This window comes from Antechinus flavipes, chromosome 2, assembly GCF_016432865.1.
Source record: "Antechinus flavipes isolate AdamAnt ecotype Samford, QLD, Australia chromosome 2, AdamAnt_v2, whole genome shotgun sequence".
Lineage (NCBI taxonomy): Eukaryota > Metazoa > Chordata > Mammalia > Dasyuromorphia > Dasyuridae > Antechinus > Antechinus flavipes.
This window is the reverse complement of record NC_067399.1, coordinates 270,334,763-270,350,791: the sequence shown is the minus strand read 5'-3', so window position 1 is coordinate 270,350,791 and position 16,029 is coordinate 270,334,763. Positions and strand designations below refer to the sequence as shown.

The 16,029-nt window shown below is 37.4% G+C and overlaps 1 protein-coding gene across 1 annotated transcript in view; it reads left to right on the top strand.

Moving 5' to 3' along the window:
- Window positions 1-16,029, top strand: part of RASGRP1 (RAS guanyl releasing protein 1) — a 108,375-nt gene that overhangs the window by 51,393 nt on the left and 40,953 nt on the right. Inside the window, exon 3 of the mRNA XM_051977053.1 lies at window positions 14,994-15,099. Within this exon, the coding sequence (XP_051833013.1) occupies window positions 14,994-15,099 (106 nt within the window). The remainder of the gene's footprint in view (window positions 1-14,993; window positions 15,100-16,029) is intronic.

Here is a 16,029-nt window from a genome sequence, read left to right as displayed (position 1 = left end):
GAATCAAACTTCATTGGATATTTGAGGTTCATTCATGGCAAAAATGACTAGATTTAATCAATTACAATAATAGCTGACATTTACATAGTGTTTACTATATGTTACACACTATACTAAGCACTTTATAATTATTATCCCATTTGATCCCCACAACAAATCTGGAAAGCAAGTGATATTATTATCCCCATTTTACAGATGAGGAAACTGAGACTGAGTTTAAGAGACATCCCCAGAACCACATAGCTAGTAAGTGTCTGAAACTGGATTTGAACTCTGGTCTCCCTGATTCTATGCCCAGTACTCCATCCACTGGCTGTAACTCCAGCGCCCTCTCTTTCGTTTTCACTTTATCCCCAGAGCCTACAGAGTGAGATTTTAATGTACAAAATTGGAAGGGACAGTTTGTATTAAGTACTTTCTCAAAGCCCCCTGTTTCTTTAGAGGCAGCAAGTTAGCGGTGAATAAGATCTCCAGGGAGAAACAAGAAACCCAGGCACCTTACTCAGTAGAAGCAATGCAGCTAAAAGCCCTTTTTCTCAGCAGGCAGCTTGTGTTCTCAGTTAGACATTTATAGATTGTGATCTTTCATCCAAAAAAAAAATACAAAACACAAAAAAAAAACCCAGAACTAGGTCATTCTTTACATAAAGCTTCATGCTTCATAAGAAAAATCATGCTCAGAAATAAATGTATATGTACCTGTGTGCACAGACTCATACATGTGTCTGGCACTGCCAAGGGAAGGAGTAGAATTCACAAAAACAGAAAATCTAGTAGAGAGAAGATGGTGTGGGCCAACGTGGAAGGCTCCTCAGGTTTCAGGGGAATTAGCATTAATGCCATACCGGATTCTGCCAATGACTCAACTGTGTGATTTTTACAAAAGCATCTCTTTGGGCTTCAGTTGACTAGAAGAGGGCTAATCGTTTCTAGCCATTTCTCATCTCCCTAGGTTATTGTTAAGAGAAGAATGAAAAGTGAGTCTATTAAATGATTTAAGTTGTGTGTGAAAAGTACCACTAGGGAGTTGTTGATTTAAAGGTCATATTTGCAGCAGTCATTATGAGAGTCTTTCTTAGTGGATTTGGTTGTTTCTTTTAGGATAAAGGAGAGATATTATGGGGAAATAGAGACTTGCTTTGCCAGAGGTCATGTTGTTGCTGGGTAGCATAGATGGCTGAAAACTATCCTCAGTCAGGGAGGCGACATTTCCTCATGGATGCTGTCCAGGTCACTGAGGGAAGCCCAGTAGAAAAGGAAGCACATGTGATTAGACAATAGAAGACCTGACTTTGAATGCTAGTCCCCCTATTCACTACCTGTATGATCTGTCTGGATCTGATTTTTACAAAATAAAGGATTTAGACTAGACAACTTTATGTAACTCTAAAAGTTATGAATGGGAGGCAGCTATCTAGTTGCAGTTGGTACAGTTGATAGAGTACCAGCTCTGAAATCAAATCCAGCCTCAGATACTTAATACTTACTTGCTGTGTGACCCTGTGTAAGTCATTTAATCCCAATTGCTTCATTTAAAAAATAAATAAATAAAGCCTATGAATAGTGAGAGGAAGTTGCCCCAGGCTTTCACTAGCCTGGTCTCTCAAAAGCATCAATTTCCAGGAAGGCTTTTACAGAGGTGTAACACAAAATTTCCCATAGCATGAAAACATGAAATTAGCTTCATTCTTTCCTGCCTCCCTTCTCATCACTGCCCAGTCCTCTCACAAGAGAAAAACACAGAGACTCAAGATAAGTAGCACAGAGGAAAAGAGAGGATACAAACAACTTTGGCTGTTTCCTAAGGCAGTATTTTCTGGTAAAATGGAAAATAGCAATAGAAATCAGGTGACCTCGGTTCAAATTCTGGCTCTGTAACTTCTTGTAAGCAAATCGTTTAACTTTTCTAAACTTATTTTACTCATCTGAAAAATGGAATTTTTGTGAATTTCTGGGGAAGGAAAAAAAGGAAGAGATGTGTGTTCCTTCATCAGTAAAGAAACTTTTAATTTGGGCCCTGAGAGATTAAAAGACTTAATTATGGTCACATACCTAGGTCTTATTGTTTTTAAGGCAATCAGGGTTGCATGTCTTACCCAGGGTCTCACAGCTAATGTCTAAGTCTAGATTTGAATTTCGCTCTCCTGACTGCAGGATCAGCACTCTATCCACTGTGCAACCTAGCTGTTCCTACCCAGGTTATTTCTGAAACAAAACTTGAATTCAGTTCTATCTTATTCCAAGTCCTGCCCTCAACAACAACAACAAATAATTCTTAGTCTGATAGATCATGTGGCATATGGGTATTATACTGTCTTATCAGCTTGAGAATTTTTTTTAAAACCAAACCTATGATTTATTGATATAAGCATTTCCAGCAACCCCTAGCCTTGAAACTTGCAAACTTTAATGTGCTACATAAGTGACTTCATTCAAAATAAAGTGAACCCCATTATCCAAAGCCTAGAGAACCAAGATGTAGATTCTATTTAGGCATTTCTATTTAACCATTTGTTTTCTATTTGCCAAAGATAGGAACCAAGAAAAGATTGAGGCATGGGATAGTAGAAAATTCAATACACTAAACTTGCATTCTCAGCCTATGTCTGCCACTAACTTAACATTGGACAAATTATTTTTCATCTCTGAGACTTTTTCTTCTTCTGAAAAATGAGGCTATTAAGCCAGATGATCTCTAAGAGCCTAAATTAGGCCATTTTCTTTCATGGTAGTAGACCTACTTAAACTTTATGTTGGGGAAAAAGTTGAATTTACAGCTAATGGCTAAATTGAGGTGTAGAGATGATCTGTGACACTGTGTCCCTATTTGCCACAAATAAGTAGAATCATAAAAACGTTCCGCCTGGGTACGTGCCCTCGTCACCAAAGCAGTCAGCTTCCTAATTCTCCTTTCTATATTTAGACATCCTGGTTTGCCAAGAGAGGTGATTCAGTGCAAAGAGCAATGCAGACCTCAGATAGAAGTGGGTGTTGCTGAAAGGTTCCAGCCCCAAACCATCTTCTGCACTAGTTTGTCATTGCAACAATTAGAAATTCAGTCTTTTGGGTTTAAGCCCTTAGAAAAGATTAAAGAGTTATCTAAATGCTCTTTATGATGATGATGACAGTCAAGCCTTCAATGGGCTCCTATCACTTCTAAGACAAAATACAAACTGATCTTGACATTTCAAGCCCTTTATAATCTCACTCCCAGCCTATATGACCTGCCTTATTTTTTCTTTGTTTTACTTTTAAATTTTATTTTTATTGAATTTGTGAATAAAATAAAATCTTCCATAAGGTAGTATAATAAAAAGATGATTGCACATGAAACTGCAAATCTATTATGTGCAACTTGCTATTTCTTTTAAACATATCATAAAGTTATCATGTAATTTTCTTTTTTTCTTCCCTCCCCCCTAAAAATGGCCATCATTAGACACAAATAAATAAATATTTTGATGTATATATATGTATATATATATATTATATGCTGTAAATACATATGTGCATAAATGTATATATATATGTGCATGTGTATATACACATATGTAAAATTATTCTATGAATACTTCTATTTATCAGTTCTTTCTATGGATGCAATCATGTCCTACCTAACCAGTCTCATTTCATATTTTCTCCCCTTACCTAGGGATTTCCTGAACTTGATCTCCACCTCCAGCCTTCATCCTTCACAGAAACTATCTTCTAGCTCCATCCGTGGAAATTTTGAATACTCTCTCCTTATCTCTGTTCAAATTCTCTTCCTTTAGGGCTCAACTCAGTTACACATTCCCCTAGATTACTGTTGTTCAATCATATCTAACTCTTCATGACTTCATTTGGAAAACACTAGGATGGTTTACCATTTTCTTTCCAAGTTCATTTTATAGATGAGAAAACTGAGGCAAATAGGCTTATATTTGCCAGTCACATAGCCAGTAAGTATGGGAGGCTAGATTGAACTCAAGTCTCCCTAACTCTTATGTTGCACCACCTGGCTGCCAGTAATCTGCACAGCTAAAAGCATTCACTTACTTCTAAACATTACCTGAATCTGCTGTGAACTTTTTTGGTTGTTTAATCTATTTTGACAATTGTCCTTCAAATATAGTCGATTCCTTTGTAATCCTATGTATTTTATTTTCTTTATCTAAAAATATTATTCTGAGAAGGGATCCCATAGGCTTCCCAGACTGCCAAAGTAATGTCAAAATAAATAAGAACCTATGGCCTGGGGCAGCTAAGTGGCTGTGGGTAGAAAACCAGACCTGGAGTCTGGAAGATCTGAGTTCAAATCCAGCCTTAGACATTTACTAGTTATGTGACCCTGGACAAATCACTTTAGCCTGATTGGGAAGAGAGAAAGAGAGGAATGAAGGAGGAAATGAGAGGAGGAAGAAAGGAATGAAGGAAGGAGGGAGAGAGGGAAGGAAAGAAGAAAGGAGGAAGGGAAGGAACGAAGGAAAGAGGGAAGGCAGAAAAAAGGAAAGGAAGGAAAAAAGAGTGAGAGGAGGAAAGAAGGAAGGAAGGAGAGAAGAGGGAATGAGAAAAGGAGAAAGAAAGAAGGAAATAAGGAGTGAGAAAAGGAAGAAAGAAGGAAAAGAAGGGAGGTAGGGAGAAAGGGAGAAAGAGAGAAAGAAAGAAAGAAGGAGGGAGGGAAAAAAAGAGGCCTACAGTAAAGATGTCAAGCAGACCTGGATCACAATCACATAACATTCCTTAAATGTCTGAACCAGATGAAAATGTTATTAGGAAATGTTTAACAAAATATGTAAAAATCCAATAGAACATCAAAGATGTTGGTATGTGGTTTTCTAAGTCAATATGCACTCTTCAGAGATTATTATGTGTGGCTTGGTAGCCCCAATTTCTCCTTGAGTTTGACAGCTCTAGCTCAGAACACTGAGTCTCCTGGAAAGGGGCACCTTTACCACCCTATTCCACCTTGTATGATCCTTATCTGAGTAGGTATTCTATCTCCCCTAGCATTTAAGCTCCCAGGGGGGCAAAAACACATTGTTTTTCAATCTGTGTTCCCAGATCCAAGCACAGTGCAGAATACTTCAGAATAGTTACTTAATTGTTTGTTGGATGGAATTACTGACCCTCCTGAAAGGCCTGACACATTAAGTTATTATTGACCATTAATACCTGAGGGAAGAATTGCTCCATCAGATTAGTGAACCAGTCATGTAGTAGCTCCTAATGAAATGAAACAGGAGACTGGCCGAGAGAAATCCAGGACAAATCAAGAACTGGGGAGCCGCAGAGGAGAGCTCTGGGTGCCTGGCGACAGGGAAGTTGGAAGAGAAGAGGAGTCAGATCTGACCCAACAGTGTTACCCCAATGACCCAGCCTGAATAAGACCAGCCATTGGAATTTCAGTAATTTGGAATTTAAATCTTTTATTAGAGCTGGAAGTAACCCCAGAGACCATCAGTTCCAACCCCTTCACTTTACAAATGAGCAACTGAAGCTCAGAGAAGTTGCCCCAAGGTTTCACAGGTCTAAATGGAACAGGTCCCCTGAGGCCAGACCCAGTTCTCTTTTCCACTGTGTTACATTTAGCCGAACCCACAGCAAATAACAATTACTTCTAGCAATAATCCAGAATTTTCTAGTTCACAAATTTTTCCCTTGCCATGACTTTTTTGGAGAACAAATATTTTTGTTCTGATTTTACAGGTGAGGAAACTGAGATTTGCTTATTCTGAAAATTTTTTAAACTAGCATTTATCTAGTCCTTTAAGGTTAACATTTCATTCTCACAATAACCTAAGACCTATCTATATAACTCCTACTTTTACAGTTGAAGCCGCTGAGTCAGGTAGAGGTTAAGTGACTTGCACAGTCCCATAATTATTAAGTGTCTAAAGGATTTGAACTCTGGTTTTCTTGTCTCCCTTCATTGCAACATCTAGCTGCTAATATAGGTCCTTTCCTCTATACACTAATACCTTTTCCTGCTTTTATTCTTTCCTGGCCATGATTTTTCCTGGAGATGTCCTGGAAGGATGACTAGGATAATGCTAGTCACAATTTCTCCAGCAATTTATATGAAGTGAAACAATTTATATGAGTTGCAAGTATTATCTCAAAATTTTTCTTTGTGTGTATTGCTGACCCAGCCCCAGCTACCATAAGCTAAGGATTTATTTTCAACTTACCATTTCCCCCCCACACTTCTCAAGAAAGATCCAACTGTCATATTTTGGCCCTGGTTTCAGAAAGAATTTGTAGGATTGGAATATTCTGAAGATGGCAGGGTGATATACTGTAAAAAGCACCAAACTTGGAGATCTAAATCTAATTTCTGGATATGTTGTTAGTTCAGTGACTTAATGCAAGTTGATTGTTCTTCCCAGAACCTGCTTCGCTATCTGTAAATGGAAATAATAATACTCAACCCCCTTATTTATCTCATATGGTTGTTGTGAGAATTAAACAGCATAAGATATGCTATTATAAGTATCAAATACTTTTTAACATGATTTCTCCTTCTACATGCAGTATCCCCCAGAGAATAAGTGCCCTTTGATGTCACTGTAAGAGACAAAATCCCCCAGCTTTATAGATCATGGATATGATGTGGTATTGTGACTTTTTTCCCTTGTTATATAGCCTTGAGAAACATGAACCTCTTTTTTTCATATGGAAAAACCTATGTCAGGTAAAATACTAGGAAACCTAGCAAGATTCTAAGGAGTCTTAGCAAATATTCCATTTTCATATGCTACCTTGTGCCTTCTTCCCCACTGCCTTCTCCTGCTCCCCTATCACCCTAGAGAACCTAAGCTTCATCCCACACATTTCCACAGATTTCCATGGAAACTAAACAAAAAAGGGAGAGGCAGAGAATATTAAGCTCCCAGGTTTCTCTCAGGTGGGCATGCATGTGTATTTTCATGTTTGCCTTTACAATTGGTAATTTTAATCTTCCTCAGAGCATGGAATTCCAGCTTTAGAGAAAGAAGAGATTGTCAAGGTCATTTAATTAAAATTCCTCATTTTTCAGTGAAGGAAACTGAGGTCCAGGGAAGTTAATAAGTGATTTTTTTGAAGTTAATAAGAGTTTTTGACCACAAGCAAAGTGCAAAGACCCCAGACAAATCCAGTGCTTTTAATGGTGGGTAGATCATGACATAAGAATCTTGGATCTTTTCACATACCTGTATCTCTTCCTAGGGGAAAATAAAGGAGTTGATTACACATATCTCTTGTTGAATAAGGCGGAAGAAAATCAGCTACATATAAGGAAGTACCCAAGAGTTTTGGAGCTCAACCCATTTTCATCTGATTCCCATAGGGTCCTGATTGGCAGGAAACATTTCAGAGCAGATGGAGGGGAACAGCTCTGTCAAGATTCAGCCAAATGAGGAAGTGACTAGAAGGCCTGTTTGGAGGTAGAGGGTGATGAAACATCTCAGTATTTAAGTGGGCTTTCCTGGACTGGACAAATAGGGAAGCAGAAAATAAGGGCCATGCAGGAGTATGTCTGAAGAGCAGCAGAGATATAGAAGGATAGCCATGAACAAAACTTGATTATTGCTCTCAAAGGGATGACAGAACATTTGCCAATAGGGAATAGTCTCATTATATGGCCCCCATTGCCCTTATCTGAAGGCAGCAGGTAGTGATATTAAAGCCATGCAACAGCTTTTGAATACTAGGAAGAGGTTCAGAGTACATCAAGGCTCAAGTTAACATAGAGTTTTATTGGGGCGGGGGGGAGAGAGTTGCTATTTTTTATTGAAATTTTTTATTTTCAAAATACATGCAAGGATAATTTTTTCAACATTGAGCCTTGAAAAACATTGTGTTCCAATTTTTTTCAACTTCTTCCCAACCCCTCCCCTAGATGGTATGTAATTCAATATATAACATAGGGTTTTAGACAAAGAACTGACTGGTACTAATAGGAGATTACCCTGGTACCAACAGGAATGGATGAGACTGGAGAAATAAGAGTATTTCTAAATTGCCTCATAAACAGTAAAGAAGGAGGAGGAGGAGGGAGGAAGAATCTAACTATTATCTAGCAAGAGGCTGGGGGTAGGTGGAAGGAGAGTTATGCTGGTTTCTAGGGTTTATTGTCCTTACCATAGATGCATCCCCCAGGAGACTGGGCCATACTAATCAGAATGGTTTTGTCTGGTTAACAATGGCCGAGCTCAATCTTCATTTCTTCTTGTCTGACCAATCCAAATACAGTTAAATCTATAGTCAGGAAGACCTGACTTCAAATCCATCCTCAGACACTTATTAGTTCTTTGACTCTGGATAAATCATTTCACCTCTGCCTGCCTCAGTTTCCTCATCTGTAAAATGGGGAAAACAATACTACCTGCCTCCTAGGATTTTTTGGAAGGATCAAATGAGATAATGTTTTGAAGTTCTTTGTAAACTTTAAAACATGATATAAACACTAATCATTATCATTAATAGATTCAGAAAAGAGCAGACTCTCAAGGATATTTAATCCTACTTGATTATTTTACAGATGAGAACACTGATCTTCAGGACTTATTTTTTGCCTTTGACCTCTTCTGGTCACTGCTTGGTATCATACGAGAGGGATCCTTTCATGTGAAATGTCTTCCCTCTCTAAATGGATTTCAAGCTAGACTTTTGTCTCTAGGAACATGAAGCAAAGAACTATAGAGTATAAGAATATGACATTTCTATGCTTCACTGAGCTTCAAACTCTTTTTAAAAATAATTCTTTCTCTGGAGTATGGCAGGGATTGGCTGGTATTTGAGACAGGCAGGTACATTTTGCTGTTACATTTTTTATTTATTAAATCTTTAATATGATACACCACGTTAAAATAAGCCTGGGGATGCAAAAATTGTAATAATTCATTGAAATACTTAAATCGTCTAGCATCAGTAATAACAATATATCCAAATAAAGATGAGTAGTTTGGACAGTGTTTCTTCTAAACAGAATAAGCCAGTTTGAAAACCTAGTGTTTTCCTTCAAAGAACATAAATTTTGTAGGATGATAATAGAAGAAAGGACGGAAACAACCATTTATTAAGTATCTACTATGTGCCAGGCACTGTGCTAAGAGCTTTACAAACATTTCATTTAATCTTCATAATGAGCCTGGAATACCTTCTATTATTCCTATTTCATAGTTGAGGAAACTGAAGTAAAGTAACTTGCCTAGGATCACATAGCTGTAAGTCTGGAGCTTAATTTAAACTAATTTCAGCCTGATTCCATGCCCAGAGCACTATCTGTTGAGCTACCTAGTTGCCTGATGGAGTGGTATTATATCTTTGCCCCTATAAGTATAGAATACATACAATGCCCAGAGACAGAAGCTAAATTATTGAGAGTCAGTGGAATGGGCTAGCCTTTCTCTTTAACAAGGTTAAGCACCTGAATTTGTGCCCTTCTCATATGCTCTCATCTCCTTCAGGAGTGCTCTCTTTGTCTCACCTTCATTCTCTCCCCATTTATTGCTTCTGTCCCCTTCTAAACATATTCCATTCTATCAATTTTAGAGCAAATTCACAGACAAAAACCCTTCCCATGTGGAAAACAATATGATATAGTGAAAATTACCGGAGAGAAGACCTGAGTTTGAAATCCAACTCTGCCACTTTTTTATGTCCTATGTGACTTTAAGCAAGACACTTAATCTCTCCAAGAGCATTTCTTCATCATGAATGAAAAAAAAAAGCATTTATTAAATGCTTGCTATATGCAAAGCACTGTGTTAAGTTTTGAGGACACAATTTTAAAACAATAAGTCCTCATCTCAAAGAGCACAAATTCTAATAGGGGAGAAAACACAGGATTTAGTTGGAAGTCTGATAAAGAAGTTCACGGTCCACAAGGAACATCAGCCAAGTGTTGGTCATATGTCTTCTTGAATTTCACCTCCAATTGATATCTCTCTTTGAAATTTTCAGATTCCTTCCAGTTATAGGACTGTGATTTTATGATCCTATGTTGGAAAATAGGAGATTGGAGTACAGAAACAAACTGGCAAGGAATCTGAATTGGCTTATTTTCTTTCCCTCTTTCCCTTCTTCTATGAGTAAATAATTTCTCAGTGCCTAGCCATTTAAAACCACTTCACTCCCACAAAGAAAGTGTGAGGATTCACAGGATGAGTTGTGCTGAAACTCTTTGGTAAGAAACGTGTAAGGTAAAAGTTTAAAAAAAAATTTAGTCGTGCTCACTCTGGACTTAGCTTCTGGAGGACTTTCATATGTGTTTATTTTTCTCTAGTTAGCCAGAAGATATAGTCAATTTAAAGCAAAGACATTTGATGAAATTAAAATCGTGCAAAAAATTTTGTAATGGAAAATTCCCCTCTTGTAAGGCATCTCACAGATATGTGTGTACACACACACACACACACACACACACGCACGCACGCACATCTATCTATCTCTCTCTCCCTGTAGGATATACACATACACATAGCCTATATAGAGATCATGAATGAGGGATTCACACATGAGAAATAGACAATCATGAGTAACCTTTGAGAGAATGTTTTCATATGAAAGATGGGGTTCAAAGACAGATTGAAAAAACTTCAGAAGAGGATGGATGGTGAGGAGCAAAGAGACAAGTGTAGACTGCTCTTTCTAAGAGTCTTGAAGTAAAAGATGCAACAATAGTTTGAAAGAATAGGGACACATCTTGTAAAAACTTTTTTAAGGATATAGAGAATTAGATGGTATTAGGCAATGAGGAAAGAACCAGTAAATGAGGAGAGATTGAAGAGGAGAAAAAGAGAGTGTTTCAAAGGAGATGGGATGAAGGGCACAAATAGAGGGATATAGTCTTGTTAAAGAGAAGAGATACTTGATCCCAAGACTAAAGCAAAACAGGAGAGAATGACTTAAAATAGAGATTTTTGAGTTGTGGAATAAAAGAAAGAAATTAGCATTAATGAAGTGCCAACTATATATCAGACACTGTGCTGAATGCTTTACATTTTACAAGTGAAGAAACTGAAGGAGACAAAGGTTAACTGATTTCCCAGGATTACATGGCTAGTTCTGAGGTTAGATTCAAATTCAAATCTTCCTGATTCCAGGACTGGTGCTCTATTGATTGCATCACCTTGCTGCCTCTAACTGATAGAAGATATGAGATAAAATAGGTAAGAAAAAAATTATTTTTCTCAGTGAAATAGATAAGTTTATCTGCTAAGAGAAAGAGGGTATAAAGATGGAAGGCTCCTAAAGGTTAAAAAAAAAAAAAAAGGTAGAAAATTTGGACTTGTGGGAATGTGAATGATGATTGGAAAGGACTAAAAAAGTTGACCTGCAAAAGGGATTAGGTAACATAAATTTGGGGTGGACTGAGGCTGCAGAGTTTCATGACTTCTTCTAGCACCTTTCTTCAATTCAAGAGTTGGGACATTATTCCAATAGATTTATGATAGAGAGAGCCACCTGCATCTCAGAAAAAGGACCATAGAGACTGAATGTGAATCACAACATAGTTTTCATTTTTTTTGCTGTTGTTTGCTTGTTTTTTTTTCCTTTTTGATCTAATTTTTCTTGTGCAGTATAATAAATGTGGAAATACATTTAGAAGAATTATACATGTTCATTATTTGCTTCCTAGGGGAGAGGGTAGGTGAAAAGAAGAAAGAAAAATTTGGAACACAAGATTTTGCAAGGGTGAATGTTGCAAACTATCTTTGCATGTATTTTGAAAAATTAAAAAGCTGTTATTAAAACTAAAAATTAAAATTAAACATAAAGATCTAGAAAAATAAAAAAGGAAAAAAAAAGAATTGGGATAAGGAAGGCAAATGGTTGACATTGTCTGGGGTTGAGGATGATAGGTCATGAATTCTGGAAAGACAGGGAGTAAGGAGTTGAGGATAGTAGAGAAGATAGTGACTTTTTAAACTGATTCTCTTGAGCCTGAAGAATGGAAAGTTGCATCCAGAACAGGAGTAATGGATTAGGAAACACAACAGTGAAGGCACTAGAAATCATGGGAAGCAGGAAGAATAATCTTAGGAAGTGCCTGGAAGGAACAACAAGGCAGGTGGAAAAGTGGAAACAGAGGATTATGGTCAGTGAGGCAATTTTCCTATGATCATTGAAATAAAACAGTTTAGAGTTATGATTAAATCTAAGGTATAGTCACCCCTGTTTCCTGTGATGGAATGGAAATGAATGAATGAACATCTTTTGAGTGTTTACTATATACAAAGCACTGGTGGGGCTGGGGTCAAGGAAATTGGGGGGAGGGCCTACAAATAGAAAGTGGAAATAGACCCTGTTCTCAAGGGACCCACATTCTAATGGGGGCTAGCATATACAAGAGGTCTCAGTTGCAAATCAGATGGAAAGGTCCCATCTCCTAAGGGTACAGAAGCAAAGCAGATGGTGAATGCAACATATTTAATATCATAGCCACTAATAAAAATCATACCTTTTTCTCATATTGAACCCTTCTATCATGCTAAGGACTCTGTTGTTCTACATTTTTCTGAGCCTTCAGTTGCTGCAGAAATAGCTGCCAGGTCCATAACAGAAGGATTGTGTTCCAAGATGATGGTTATAGGCACCTAGGAAGGCTGGGGAATGGGGGAAGGGGGGGTCTGACCCTGAAAAAGCTCTTGAACTTGTTGTTATTGTCGTTTGTCCTTCATTCTCAAAGAGAACCATGACATCGGGACAATTATTCCATGACATACAAGTGAATTGGATTGAAGTAGAAGAGGGTTGTGCAAAGTCACCAACCTAACTTTCTTCTCCAGAGCCATCTGGGTCCAATGGCAACATATGGATCAGGATTGATGGCAGTTGGTGGTGGAAAGGACAGTGGCCTTTTTTTCCATAGTTACTGCTTCCCCTCAATGATGGCCATGGGGTCCAAGAGTTGAGAAGGCTGATGAATTTGGAAATTAGGCTGTTCAAAGGAATACCTAGCTGAGTATGGAAGTCATTGAGGATGAAAGCAGGGATAGGTTAGAGAGAGGAAGACTGTAAGCTAAGTAATGTTGGTAACAAAAGTGGGACAAAAGAGACATGGACAAAAGAGTTGGTGGCAAAAGAGACAGTAATTGATAGCAACAAGGAACTTGACAAGCAGATGAAGATGTATAGCGTGAACTTCAATGGAAAAGAGGTGCATGATCATTAAAAAGTAAAGTTCCAGAAATGGTACTGGAGAGTAAGAGTTATACCAATTCTTGGCCCAGTATATCCAGTGGAGAAGATAGCAAGAGATTAAATGATTTTAGCAAAAGTTAGAGGTTAGAAGAGTATAAGAGGAACAATAATAATAATGATAATCACATTTATATACAAGGTACTTTTATAGGATGAAGGGACATTTGTTAACAGTGACATGGAAAGGAAGAAAGAGATGGAGAAAAGGATGAAGAAGAATATGGCTAGGATGGATAAGGATGAGAGTAAACAGAGATTGCAGGAGTGATACAACAAGGGCAAAAGAAAATATGGAGAATCTTATGGACTCAATTGTGTCCTGGCTTCCAGTTAGAATTCTAGGGTAAAAGTTTCAATTGGCTGAAATAAGGAATACAAGGGAAAATGTATGTATTACAAAGGAATACAAAGGAAAATCATATGGTGAAAGAGATCTAAGTGGTTTGTTGTTTCTACATCTAGATGGAGCTGGTAATAGTAACTGAGAAAATTAGGTAAAAGCATGTAGTCTTCTACAACATGTAGCAGGGAATTATATTCCTTAACATTCTCCATTTCAGTCCTTTGTTGGTCTGAGACTTTGGGGGCATTACCCAATGGATGTTTTCCTTCAGAGTCCCATTGTTTTCCATGGGCATCAATTGTTATCCTGAAATATATGCTCAATGAAAGCAGAGACTCCTCGTACCTAAGCACGTAGGGGACATAGTGAATAGAAGACTAGACTTGGAGTTGGAAAGAGCTGAATTCAAATTCTGCCTCAGGTATAAAAGTCATTTAACTTTTCTGTATTTCTGTATTTAACTTTTACCTAATTAATCTGTAAGGTACCTTTCAGCTCTAAATATATGATCTTATGACCTTATATGGTGCTCTGAACATAGCATTAAATTTTGAAGTGAATTGAAATTTATTTATTCTATTTCTGTAGTTCAAAATAAGTAATGAAGGATTTGCAAAAATGATATGCAATTTTATTTAATTTTACATAAATTTATTCCATGTGAATACTCAAGAAAAATACTCATATTTTGGTATTTTTGAGAGTGACCCAGGAAGAATAAAATACATATATTAACTAATCAATGATCCACAATCCACAAATTGTTCAAGATCTTAATAAAAAAGTTGGTGATGAAAACAGATCTAACAGGTATTAAATTGAACTCAAACTCCTTCGTCACTTGGTGAAATTTGGAAAATGATCTTTTCTTTATTTCTGAAATGACTTTGAATGAAATCTGGAAGGGAATGTCAGACTCTTTACATAAAATTAGGTGCTCCTATGCTCCATTTCAGCCAATCATCAGATTGAGCCTCCTTTTCTAAACCAGTATACGGAATTCTAGTGCAGAATGCAGTCCCAAATTGTATGAGGAATGCTGAAAAAGATGCCGTCAGTCCTCAGCTGTGTATGTTGTTGGAGATTTGACAGACCATAGGTTAGCGGATTCCACAAATAACCCCCATTTCCCACATTTACCATCAGCCTCACCCTCCTCCCTCACCAGCCATCTGGTGACGAAGGCCAAAAATGGATTGATGAGAGTTTCCTTCTTCTCCCTGCCTCTTGTCACCTTCAGAAAGAGATTTTTATAAGCAGTGAAACACTCCAAATGATGTGTGTTACAAAGGCTAAGTAAGGGGCAGGGAGAAGGACAGACAAGAGGAGGAAAGGAGGGGGTGGAGTGGGAAGGCACACAGAGGCTCCAAATAATTTAAAAACTTGAAAAAAATCATGCCCTGATATCTAGCTTGTATTTCTGTTGGGTTACCTCTCTCCTGCCAATGCCTAATGCATATGCTTCAATTTATTTTTCTAGATACAGATGGCAATCTGTGTCGGAGTAACCAGCTGCTACAAGTGATGCTAACAATGCACCGTCTCCTCATCTCCTCTACCGACTTGCTCCAAAAACTCATCGCATTATATCCTTTATCATTGTAACTTGTATTTTTGAACAGGGCAGAAATGGAAGAAGAAGAAGAGAGAGGAAAGGGAATAAACATTTATGTAGTATCTACTGTAGAGACAACTTGGTGGCTCAATGGATATTACATGGGGCCAGTAGTCAGGAGGACCAGCCTCAGATACTTCTTAAGTGTGCATCCCTGGGCAAGCCATTTAACTTGTGATTGTCTAACAAAATGGATCCACTATAAAATGGCACATCACTCCAGTATCTTTCCCCCAAAAAAACCAAATAGGGTCATGAAGAGTGAGACATGACTAAAATAGCCAAACTGCAATAAGAGTCTACTATGTGCAAGGTACAATGCTAAGACCTTTGAATAAATTACTGCAGGAAGCAATAATGATGTAACATTATATAGGACACAAATCAAAGAAAAATAGGAGACTTTTCTGCATTTAAGTCTATCCATCTTGGTATCTCATTATTGTTGTTGTTTAGCCTCTCTTGCCAAGAAGTCACCTAGGAGCACCAGAAGGTTCCCTGAGACTTCCACAATCTAAAGATTAGCTCCTGAGAACACAAGTGGAGTTTGTAATGAAGTTAGTTGGATTATGTGTCTAAAACATAGTGGGAGACATTATTTAGGTTAGGGGTTCTTAAATTTTTCCCCCTCGTAATTCCTTTTTGCCTCAGAAATTTTTACATGACTTTAGGTATAAAGATATATAAAATAAGGATACAAATCAAACATTTATTTAGAATAGATCATAAAGAAATTTATTTTTAAACAATTCTTTGATATATACATATATATATATAATTTTACCATGTATTAAAGATAAAAGTAAGTTTATATATTAATGAGATGAAGTGTTTATTTTTATATAAAGAATTAAATCTTAGTGGAATATTTGATACCTTTTACTGTTGCCAAATTTTTCAT